At 61.8% G+C, this 12,181-nt stretch overlaps 1 protein-coding gene across 1 annotated transcript; it reads right to left on the minus strand.

Moving 5' to 3' along the window:
* Positions 1 to 9,359: 9,359 nt before the first annotated feature.
* Positions 9,360 to 12,181, minus strand: IER2 (immediate early response 2). The gene has a single exon (XM_005310692.4). The coding sequence runs from the start codon at positions 11,941 to 11,943 to the stop codon at positions 11,236 to 11,238; it is 708 nt and encodes a 235-aa protein (XP_005310749.1). The 5' UTR covers positions 11,944 to 12,181; the 3' UTR covers positions 9,360 to 11,235.

Below are 12,181 nucleotides of genomic sequence, written 5' to 3' on the forward strand. Positions count from 1 at the left end.
CCTTTCACAGCGCTCGGGAATCGACCGGACTCCAAGCCTGGGGCCAGCTCACTGTCACCCCAGCGCGGGTCCCTTCGCCTCCATGGCTTTAAACGCGGCCTCCTCGCGGGCGGCCTAATGCCCGGGAAACTGGCGCCACTTTCATGCTGCTGGCGTAAAACACAAAGCGGGGACGGGGTGGGAGCCCCATGATGAGCAGCTCCTGCCGCCACTGAAGGAAAGGGTCAATCTCCAGCTGCTTGACGCCAGCATGAGATGCGAGCGGAGCCGGGCAGCTAACCGTCAGCCCTGGGTGGCCAGGACGTGCAGCGCCGAGCAGGGCCACGAGGCGTCTGGGGCTCACCTCGACCAGCCAGCCAGGGCTAAAGCGACAGTTTACCTAATCTGCACTGGGGTCTAACATGGGTGTTGCTAATGGGTTAACACGGGGCTGGCTTTTCTGGCCCACACAGCCTGCCTGGTGTTTGGGGCTAGAGCAAAGGGGGTGGAGTCAGGACTCCTGGGGGGGGTCTCTCCCCAGCTCTGGGAGGGGAGTGGGGTCTAGTGGTTAGAGTGGACCTGGGGTGCCAGGAGCCAGGACTCCTGGGGTCTCTCCCCAGCTCTGGGAGGGGCAGGGGGGGTTGCTGGAAGCCAGGACTCCTGGCAGCCTCACTGGCCAGCGTTAACCCTTCCCTTCCGGCCAACTTTTGAACGCTGCAGCTCAGTACGTGGGGGGCAGGGGCCCAGTTCCAGCACTGCCATGACAGCAGTTAGCCTGGCCCCCCACATGCAGATTCTGGCCCCCTCCCCCAGGCCACTGACAGCTGAGGTCATGCAGGTCTAGTGCATAAGTGGGGGAGGGGACGAGAACCCAGGAGTCCTGAGATCCTGCTCGCACCACGAGACCCGCCCCCAGCGCTGGGAAGAGAACCCAGGCGTCCTGGCTCCGAGGTCATGGGGGGGGGGGGTTGCTAGGCACATTACCGCCGCTAGGTGGCGCTGTCTGCCTAGGTTCGCTCCAGAGACCAGCCGGCAGCTGCGGGCTCCTCCGCCCCCCCCCCGACTCCCCCCGCCCACGGGGCTTGCGGGACTCAGGACAATGAACCCCCCCCTGCCCCCCCCCCCCCGGAACTCAGCGTCACTTCCAGTGGAACCCGCCTCCCGCAGCTGGAGCAGCCACAGAGCTGGGGGGGCCCAGGGCCGGGCTGCGGGTCGGGAGTGAGGGGCACCGGCAGAGCTGGGGGGGGCAGGGCTGGGCTAGCAGGGGGCTGCCGGTCAAGAGTGAGGGGCACGGCATTGCTGGGGGGTGGGGGGGCTAGCAGGGGCTGTGGGTCGGGAGTGAGGGGCACCGGCAGAGCTGGGGGAGCCCAGGGCCGGGCTGGGGGGGCTGCGGGTCGGGAGTAAGGGGCACCGGCAGACCTGGGGGGGCGGGGGGGGCTAGCAGGGGGCTGCGGGGCGGGAGTGAGGGGCACCGGCAGAGCTGGGGGGGCAGGGCTGGGCTAGCAGGGGGCTGCGGGGTGGGAGTGAGGGGCACGGCATTGCTGGGGGGTGGGGGGGCTAGCAGGGGCTGTGGGTCGGGAGTGAGGGGCACCGGCAGAGCTGGGGGAGCCCAGGGCCGGGCTGGGGGGGCTGCGGGTCGGGAGTGAGGGGCACCGGCAGAGCTGGGGGGGCAGGGCTGGGCTAGCAGGGGGCTGCGGGGTGGGAGTGAGGTGTCGTGCTGGGGCCATCACCAGGGACTCCCCTTTTTTATGGTGGCGCAGGAATGCTGTGCGTTTGCACCCAGCCTTTGGCCCTGGAGGGGCTCGAAGCACTTTTTTAAGGGGTGGGGGGGGCAGCTGAAGTAACGCACCAAAGGTTACACAGACAAGTAGTGTCAGAGTCAGGGACAGAACCCAGGCGTCCTGGCGCCGAGCCGCCCCCGGCCTCTAACCACTAGACCCCACTCTCCTCCCAGAGCCAGGGGTAGAAGAACCCAAGCGTCCTGGCCCCAGCCCTCCCCCTCCCCGTTCTCATCACAGCTCAGCCCCACCCCCGCCAACCGCCGGGGTTCACGCTCAAAACCCCGGAAGGAGGAAGTGGAGTCGGCGTCTCAGCTTTTCCCCGGTACCCGCCCACGCACGTCCTGAGTGGGGAAACCCCACCCAGATAGGGGTACAGCCTGGCCATTGTGTTACTAGGCGGAAGCAACAGCTCCCTGCCCCCCAGCCCAGCACTGGGGAACCCCCCCGGAGAAACCAGCCCCCTTGGCAGACACACCCTGGTACAGGCGGCATCAGGGGTAAATGCCCCCACGGTGACCTGCGTGTGAGGCGAGTTGGGGGCACAGTGTGTGTGTATGTGTGTGTGTGGGGGGGAGGCACATCAAAGCCAGGATCTGGGGGGGCATGTAGAGTACCAAGCCCCCCACACACACCAAAAGGAGCTCACAGCACAGCACCCATAGCACGGAGCCCCCCCCCCCTTGGGGGGGAGAATGCTGCCCCACGGCTGTCCTGGGGCCTGCTCCTGAGATGCCGAGATCCCTGTGCAGAACTCGGGGGGGGGGCACTGGAAGGGGGTGCCGTTAAGAGGGAGAGCACCACCACCACCCCAACACACACACTAGAGTCTGGGGGGGGCAGAGCCGAGGCTGTGTAGCTGGGCTGGCATGTGGGGGGCAGGGGGAGCGGGCAGGCACCAACCTGCCCCCCTCCCCCAGTCTCTCTCCATCTCGGCTCCCAGGTCCCCATGCCCTGTGAGGCAGGGCCCAGCCGGCGCCACGCTGACCTAGATTCGCCTCCTGCCACATGTCACTGCCTAGTGGTTGGAGCAGGGGACGCTGGGAGTCTGAGCGCCTGGGTTCTGGCCCCGCCGCTCGGCACTCCCCATTCCCACGGGGCCAGGACACAGACCGGAGCGGCTGGTTCAGTCACTGCCAGTTTCAGCCTGGGGCCCCGGGGCGGCGTCGATCTGGGGCGCTTGGGAGTGTTCCCCCATTCCAGGGCGGGGAGCGCCCAGCCCCTGACCTCGCCAGCCCGCCCACACAGGGCCCAGCCGGTCACCACACAGCAACCCGGAGCTGGAGCCCAGCACTGGACAGCGTGGGAAGGGGGCCCTTTGGGGAGGGGGGGAGTCGGACCCGGGGCTTCAGGCTGGCGAGCTAAATAGCCCCACCCCCACCCGTAGCCAGAACCCAGGAGTTCTGACTCCCAGCCGACCCATCCCCCTGCTGCTCTAACCCCTAGACCCCACTCCCCTCCCAGAGCCAGGAGACAACCCAGGAGTCCTGGCTCCCATTCCCGCCCCCCCCATCAGTTTAGCTCTACTAGAGGTTGGGGGGATCCTGCGTTTGGTCTCTGTCGTTTCCCCCCAGGACTGTCCTACTTTGGGCCAGGCCCCAGCTCGCTGGTCAATGACCCATGGAGCAAACCCCTGTGCAGCCGGCTCCAAAGGTTGCGGTGCTGGGCCAGGGCCCCATAGTCAGCCACCCGTGGGGCCGTGAGAGTGACCGGCCTAGGGAAGCCACAGGGTGGGGGTGTCATCAACAGACACCCCCCCCCCGGGCTGCCCTGCTGCTCTAACCACTAGACCCCACTCCCCTCCCAGAGCCAGGAGAGAACCCAGGAGTCCTGGCTCCCAGTACACTAACCACTAGACCCCACTCCCCTCCCAGAGCCGGGAGATAACCCAGGAGTCCTGGCGCCCAGCCCCTTCCCCTGCTGTAACCATGAGCCCGCCTGTGTGCGCCAGCCGATAAGAGATGCCCTAGCAGCCCCCACAAGGGTGTGCCCCCTCTCTACCCCCACGCCCTCCCCACACAGTTCTGCAATGGCCTGGGCCCCTTGCCCTGAGGGAGCTGGAGAAAAGGGGTTAATACAGAGAGGGGCTACCCCCCCCCATTGTTCAAGGCTCCCCCCCCCCCCCACGCTTGGCGCCCTTCCTGTCTGTACAGGCTGCGCCTGGAGGTGTTGGCTGGGCCTCAAGAGGAAGAGGAAGCAGGCGGTGCCCGGGGGGGGGGGGGGGCGGCTGCCTCAGAGAGATTGGAGGCTCCCTTCCCCTTGCACCGTCCGCTTCCCCCAAGGAGAGAACCCAGGAGTCCTGGCTCCTAACTGCCCCTCCAACCACTAGACCCCACTCCCCTCCCAGAGCCAGGCACAGAACCCAGGAGTCCTGTCTCCTAACTGCCCCTCCAACCACTAGACCCCACTCCCCTCCCAGAGCCAGGCACAGAACCCAGGAGTCCTGTCTCCTAACTGCCCCTCCAACCACTAGACCCCACTCCCCTCCCAGAGCCAGGCACAGAACCCAGGAGTCCTGGTTCCCAGCCCCCCCCCCCAAAAAAATAGTACCTGCCTCCCCCCAAATGGCCTCTGCCCTATATACCACTGTCCCACCTCCCCCCATGTGCCCCTGCCTGCCCCTCTGTCCCCTACAGCATGTGCCCTCCATATGCTCCCCCCGCATAAAATACCCTTCAAACCTCTGCACTGTGAGACCCGCCTGGCGCCTCCTTTGCCCCCCCCCCCAGGAAATCCTTACAAAGCCCTTTAGGGCACATGCCTGTGGCCCCCGCGCCCCAGCCTGGCGCCGCACCCAGCGTTGGAGCCACCTCACCAGGGCGGGGGCCATGAGCGCCCGGGGGCGGCTCCCCATTTTCCCAGGCCACCTCCCTGAGTCGTAGGTGTGTGAGCCCATGTGCAGCCAGGGCTGAGCTGGGGGGGGGCGGGGGCTGCATGGGGGCCAACCCCCCCCCCTCTGTAATGCACCCCCTCCCTATGCCTCCCCCAGGAGAGAAGTCATCTCCCTGCCCCCCCCCCAGGGAAGAGAATCCCCCACATGGGAGAGGATCACACACACTCCGACCCCCAGGGTGGGCGGGGGGAGAGAGAGAGTGTGTGTGCGTGTGTGCGCGCCCACATACACACACACACATGTAGGATTCGACAACCTCGAAAAGCAATTTACACACCTCACCCCTGCTCCAGTCACAGAGAGAACCCAGGAGTCCTGAGTCTCAGTCACCCTCCTGTTCCAAAGTCTAGCCCGCCCCACCCCCCGCCAGGCCCAGGGACAGAACCCAGGCGTCCTGACCCCCAGCCCCAAGTGGAAAGCTGCGTGAGCACGTGTAGGTAAATGCACAGGGCGTCTCAATCCAGGAGCTTTCGTCTCCTCCCTGGTCCCCTCCGCTCCCTCCCCACGTTCCTGGGGTGTGCGGGGCTCCCACGTTCCCTGCACACCTCAGAGCACGGGCAGGGAGGGGCCAGACAGACACTGCAGAGACCCAGGCTGGGCAATTACAGGGCGCGCCTCAGACCCACTTAGCACCACGGGGAACCGCCTCCCAGGTCTGATGGTTAGAGCAGGGAGGCTGGGAGTCAGGACTCCTGGGATCCAGCCAAGCTCGAGGAGAGAAGTGAGTCTAGTAGTTAGAGTGGCTTGTGGGTAAGCCACTCTGGCCCTCTGTGCCTCAGTTTCCCCACCTGTTGGAACAAAGATAGCCCTGCACAGGGGTGAGGGGAAGATAATTGTGCAAGTCCCATCCCATGGGAACTGCACTGTGGAGGCTGCACTTCAAGCCTTAATGCTCTTTGACTATAAACTCTTTTGGGTCTCTAACCCACTAGCCCCCACTCCCCTCCCAGAGCTGGGGATAGAACCCAGGAGTCCTGGCTCCCAGCTCCCCCTGCTCTAACCCACTAGCCCCCACTCCCCTCCCAGAGCTGGGGATAGAACCCAGGAGTCCTGGTTCCCAGCTCCCCCGCCCCTCCCCGCTCTAACCCACCAGCCCCCACTCCCCTCCCAGAGCTGGGGATAGAACCCAGGAGTCCTGGTTCCCAGCTCCCCCGCCCCTCCGCGCTCTAACCCACCAGCCCCCACTCCCCCACTCCCCTTCCAGAGCCGGGGATAGAACCCAGGAGTCCTGGCCCCCAGCTCTAACCCACCAGCCCCCACTCCCCTCCCAGAGCTGGGGATAGAACCCAGGAGTCCTGGTTCCCAGCTCCCCCTGCTCTAACCCACTAGCCCCCACTGCCCTCCCAGAGCCGGGGATAGAACCCAGGAGTCCTGGCTCCCAGCCCCCTCTGCTCTAACCCACCAGCCCCACTCCCCTCCCAGAGCCGGGGAGAGAACCCAGGTGTCCTGACTCCCAGCCCCCCTGCTCTAACCATTACACCCCACTGCCTCCCTGGGGGGCAGTTCCCTAGGGTCCTGCTAGTATTTGTACAGTGCTGCAGCCCAAGGCACTGCTGTAATAACCAGGATCCACAACTATCACCCTCTTGGCTCTGCCACTGGGCCCATGTGCGCTCCCTGCCCCCCACCCGGTCCCTGTGTGCTCCCTGCCCCCCCCTCCCCCGGCTCATGGGCGCTCGAGGGTGCCCGGCCCCCGTGAGAACACCGGAACCTCGCCTGTGGCCTGGGAATCAGCAAAGCAGAACGAGCCCATCCGCCCCAGGCCAGCATCCTGTCTCTGATGGGCGGCTGCTAGAAAGGAAGTCATTCTCTAATACCACTGCACCGGGGGCAGGAGGGCTGGATTCTGCCCAAACCACCCCCTTGTCAGATCCTGCTGCAGCTGCATGGGGGGGAGGGAGGCTGGATTCTGCCAGACAGCCCCCCCGCCCCCAGCAGCCCACATCTCTATCCTGTCCCACGGCAGCTGCTTCCCCATCATCTCTCTACTTCCTGCCCAGTCCTCCTTTGCCTTCCTGCCACAAACCTCCTCTGAGTGCACCCCGGGAGCTTACCACTGCCTTTCCCATCATGCAGGGAGCTGCCCTCAGAAAAGGGGGACAGGCTCAGTTGAGCTGGGGGGAGGTCACTCATCTGATCATAACACATGCACACAGAAGCTAGAAGAAACCCCCAAAATACTCTCGTTGGAAGGCTGTGACATCTCACAACTTTTATTCTTAGAATCCAGACCGAGAACACGCAAGGACCCAAAACCAGCGAGAGACAAATGCAGGCTGCTCCCTAAGGCAGAGAAATGCAATTTACCCCACCTTACTCGAACCTGGCTGCTCGGCCCAGATCACGCACTTCCCTGCAGAGCCCCTGCAACCAGGCCCAGGAAAGCCCCAGCCAACGTAAAGTGACAGCTTACAATTCCACCACCGTTTGCACTGCGCCACAGAAAGTGATTGTAAAACCACAGAATTTGGCTGCTTTCGACCCAGAGTCTTAAAAATCAGTCGTGAATTTCCAAGTAGGACAGCTATCATCACTCCCGCCACACACCAGATCTCACAGCAGCAACTGGGAACAAAACTCAGATCCTCCTGCACCCAGGCCCCCTTCTTGCTTGAGCTTCAGGAGACTCCCCATTCTGTGTTTGCACTATAGGGACTATGACATGCCAATGAGAAGTTCAGTGATGGGGGCTTTATTCTGTGGTAACTTAAAAAAAATACATAGTTAAGATGCTTGTTAAAGGGTGACAACACCCCCCACCCCTGGCATTTAATTTACTTGGACTTCACCTATGCAAAGAGAGGCAGGGCACAGCAGCCCAGCCCTACTCTGTCACATGCTTGCCATGTGACCTTGGGCAAGTCATTTAGCCTCCCCGTGCCTCAGTTTCCCACCTGTACACTGGGGATAGCCCTGCCCTGCCTCCTTCAGACCTGAGGTAGAAACTGACCTAGACGTGCTTTACTCACTCTGCACTAGTGCAAACATGGCACCATCAGGCTCAAAACACGTGGCGCTGGGGCATCCACACATCTAGGCAACTGAGAAGTAGTGAGAAGGCTGGATGCCTGGGTTCTCTCCCCAACTCCACCAGTGACCTGAGGCAAATCCCACCCCTGCTCAGTGCCTCAGTTTCCCCTCCTGCCACTCATCTATGTGAGCGCTTGGGCGCACGTGTTTGTACAGCACCCTGCACAACAGGGCCGCCAGGAATGGCTACAATAGAAACAGAGACTTACCACTAGCAGGTGCATCGTGGACCCGTCTGTACTAAACACCTTTGATTTGAACAGGTCTAGGAAGGTCAGAGGCTGCACGAGCTATGGAGACTCCCAGCATGGGGTGGAGCGTGGTGGGGAGGCTACAGTCGATGGGAACACACACACCCCTTAGGGGTGTCACAGATACACACCCCGGCTGTAAAAAGCCTGCACCAGTATAAATAGGGCCCAGATGCATTAACTTTGATGGGGTCCCTTTACACAGGGCTTTTTGGGGGTGATGGGAATGAACCTGCCTGGCTCGGCGGGGTGGGCAATATGAGTAGATGCAAAATGGAGGTTCGCCTTGCTGCAGTCTGGATCACGCAGAGCAGAATTCCTGAGGCCGAACGCACCCTGCGCCTAGCTTTGAACACTGCCAAGGAACCGATCCGGTCACCCGCAGCTGGGGCAAGCGGCTCCGGGAGACAAAGCGCAGAGTCTTCACCCCTTTCGCGCTGGGAAAATAATCAAAGAAACCCCAACAGGCCTGGCTCAATTACCAGCCAACCGTGCTTCCAGTCCAGGCATCCAGCGTTACCCGTTTGTGGCCCCGTCAGGGCTGGATCACCCCAACACAGGTTCCACTTTCGATGCCCGACCCGCAGCAATTGTGAACCTGTCTCCCGTCTAGCAAGGGCAGCGTGTCCCAATCCCCCACCACAGCTGCAGGACCCCCCCCATTTCTATACAGCTGGATTATTTTGCAGGAGGATCATGGCTCCCATCTCCCAGGGACTGCACCTGCCTCCAGCGGATGTGCCGCTAACCCGCCTCTCTTGGGCTGTGGCAATAAAAGATCCATTTTATCTCGCTGTGATAATCCCCTCGCCACCCAGCTCGCCCGTCTGCTTCCATGGAAGTCATGCCAGCTGTTTCCAGGGCCACAGAACCAACCCCTCCCCCAACCTCAAGAGTTTTAACTCCCCCCCCCCTCCCCGTTGGCAAGTGTCCCATGTTTACAGGGGAATATTTCTAACCAGTTACAGTTACTGGGCCATTTAAACCTCTCCTGTTGACACTCCCACAACCCAAGGGCACTGTTACACAACTTGATATTTCTGTCACCCTGCTGTGGGGTCACCCAACAGGCCAGGGGGGTGGGGAGAGGAGATCACAAAGGGATAGAGAGGCCAAGACGCAGCCGGAGGGAGAGTAGGGGGTGGATGCTGGCTGGACCAATGGAATCAGACTCCTTCCACGGTGGATCCTCCACTGTGTACAGCACCTGGGTCCTCCGGTCATGAACGGGATTCACAGGCAGCCTTATGCGAGCGGGGTTAGGAGCCCCTCTCGTTTCTGCTCAAGGCCTGACAGCCGTGGCAGCTGAGCCTGTCCAGCCGGGAACAGGCCAAACCCCAAAAGCCTGCCCCTAAATGTAGCCAGGCCTTAAAAAAACAAAAAACAAAACACCCATTTCCCAGACAAACACAGAGTGCAACAACAGCACCAGTTTCACAAACGGTTTTTATTTAACAAAAAAAAAGAATTAACGACACCATAGAGGAGGAAAGCCTAGTCCATGCCGTTTTTTCCCCCCCAAGACAATAAAAAAATGGAACTACAGATATAAATTACAAGCATTCAAGACACATGGGTAACACTGAAAAAGAAATCTCAACTGTGTAGGGTTTTTTCCTGGTTGTTTTAATCCATTCACTAGTTTCCTCTGTGGGCAACTAGCAAATTCAGGAAGCAAAGAATGATTTTTGTTCCTGGGTATGATGTGAAACCATCATGACATTCACAAACAGACTGATATGTCCCTCCTCTCCTTAGATTCGAAGAGAACTTGAGGGGCATCTGATTTGAAACAAGACAGTGGGGTGTGTGTGTGGGGGGGCAGATCTTAGACCCACTCGCCATGACAACAGGAAGAGATGGCTAATTCTCAGTGTTTTACAAGGGGATTTGAACATGTCATAATTTTCCTTTGAAGATTCCAGGGTGATGGGGGGTGACCAGGAATTCTCCCCTTCTCAAACACTCTTCTCTTTTGATCTTCAGCAATTCAGACCAAGAAGTTTAATAATCTTACACTGATTAGTTCAAAGAACTCAAACCTCGGAGTAAAAGAAACTTCCCTCCACCACCCCCAGACTGAAGAGGAAATAAAAACCCTCCACAGTCTGACTTTCGTAGGTTTTTTTTTTTTTTTTTTAAACCTTTATTTAATTTTTTTTTCTTTTAAGAGCCAGCAGCACAAGGCAGCCTCGTCTCAGTTCTCCTTTAGAGGGTTAAATGAGTCAGGCTGACACACACCCCACCCACACCTTGAAAAACCAGCTCCACACACACACACACAAATCGACAGGCGGTCGGAGCAGGAAATTCCCTGCGGCCCTTCTAGACCCAGTGTGATGCAATGCCTGGTCATATGAGTGGTGTGTCATAGCTGGTAGGCCTGGCTGGAAGGGGGGGAAGTTTCCTTAATGAATCCTGGTTTGAGAGCTTATCCTTGGTTAAAGAAAAAAGGCCTCTTGAAAACAAACCAAACAAAACTTTTTAAAAGTACCCCTGAGGAAAGAAATCGAGTAAGCAGGACACCCCTCTTCCACCATCACCCCACTTTCTGCGGGTGCTGGAGAACCAAGCCTAGGAGGGGGGCTAGAGAAACCCAGCCCTCCCTCCCTCCCAACACAAAAGATCCCTTTCTCAGCCCTGGGGCTCTCTTGAAACCCCTTTAGCTCGCATCGGGCCGCCAGGTCTGCCGCCCCCCCCCAGCAAACATGTTGCCATCACAAGGACACAGAACAACAAGGAGGAGGAGGCCAAAGTTTCAAGTTACAAAAAAAAAAAAAAAAACCCAACCCCTCCCTCCCCCCCAGGGTTGGGGTTATGGAATAGCACCAGTGGATCCCAGGTCAGGATATAACATTTCTCTACACAAAAATAAACCATCTCTTGTGAGGAGCAGGCAGGAAACCTCGGGCCGGTTTGCGAGTCTCTCTTCCCCATCCTGAAGTTGTGCCAAAGTGCCCCCCCCCCCCCGCTCCCCCCCACACACAAAGCGGCGGCGTCTCTCGGTCCCCGCTCCGGCAGATCCTTTTGTCTCGCCTCCCCCCTGGACCCAGCAGGGTGGGGAGGGGAAAGTCCGATCTTCCTTCCGCTGCCCTCTCGCTCCATGCCCGGCCTCCGTGTGTGTCTCTCCCGCCCCGGGAGGCACGGCCGGCTCCCGCCCCCCCTCCGCCAGGGAGAGGGGGCTGCGCCCCCCAAAGCGACCCCCCTCCTGCCCCATGGCTCCCGCCAGGAGCCGAGCGAGCCGCTGCGCGCCGCGGGGCAGGTCCCCCAGCCACGAGTCCCCCCGAGCGGCGGGGAAGGGGATTTAAAAGGCCACCACGGCTCGGACCAGTATGCTGAGTACCCCGTCCCCGGGCCGGCAGCCCGGCGTGGGCTCGGGGCCCTTGGGCGGGCCGCCCCGCAGCATCCCGGAGAAGCGGGTCTGCAGGACTTTGGCCAGGCTGGGGAAGGGGCCGTCCTGTCCCTGGGGCTGCCGCTCGCCCTCCTCCTCCTCCGCCTCCAGCCGGGCCTTCTTGGTGGGCACCAGCCCGGCCTCGGCGGCCCCCGGCTTGTCCAAGCTGCTGCTCCGCCGTTTCCTGCTGGCTTTGGCCGGGGGTGGCAACGAAACCCCCCGCGCCGGCCGCCTACCGGCCCCGGGCGCTGGAGCCGCCGGGGGCGCGTCCCCACTACTGTCCTGCGTCTCCATGGGCTCCGGATCGACTGCGCCCGGGGCGTTTCCACGGTCCGCGGGGGCTGCCCGCTCCTCCGGCGCCGGCGGGCCTGGGGAGGCAGCAGCGGCGGGCTGCAGTGGGGGCTGGCCGGCCCCTTCCTCCCCCAGGCAGGGCTGCGGCCCGAGCCGCCCCTCCTCGTCCTCCTCCAGCTTGGCCGAGAGATAGACCTCCCGGGCGCTCCGCATGACCAGCGAGAGCTGCAGGCTCCGGTGCAGCCGCAGGCCGCCGCGCTGCAGGCGGGAGTTGTACATCTTCCACACCGACAGGGTCATGATGCGCTGGGCTTCCTTCTGCACCTCCATCCCGGCGGGGGCGGCTGCCCGGCTCGCTCGTGCACGCACCGGGCTGTTTGCACGTGGCCGGAGCCCTTTGCACCGGCCGGAGAATGGGGGGAGGGGATGGGGGGGGCTGCACCTGAGTCTTCCCACCCCCGCGCCGGCGGCAGCTGCTGCTCCGGCTTTTGTAGCTACGTCTTTGTCCCGCCGCCGCCGCCTCGGACCAGCCGCCCCGACTAAGCCCAGCCGCGCCCAGCTCGGCTGC

Source organism: Chrysemys picta, chromosome 22 (genome assembly GCF_011386835.1).
Source record: "Chrysemys picta bellii isolate R12L10 chromosome 22, ASM1138683v2, whole genome shotgun sequence".
Taxonomy (NCBI): domain Eukaryota; kingdom Metazoa; phylum Chordata; order Testudines; family Emydidae; genus Chrysemys; species Chrysemys picta.

Bases quoted from the DNA above. Each gene is read 5' to 3' on its own strand.
- IER2 (XM_005310692.4), bottom strand. From the start codon at position 11,943: ATGGAGGTGCAGAAGGAAGCCCAGCGCATCATGACCCTGTCGGTGTGG.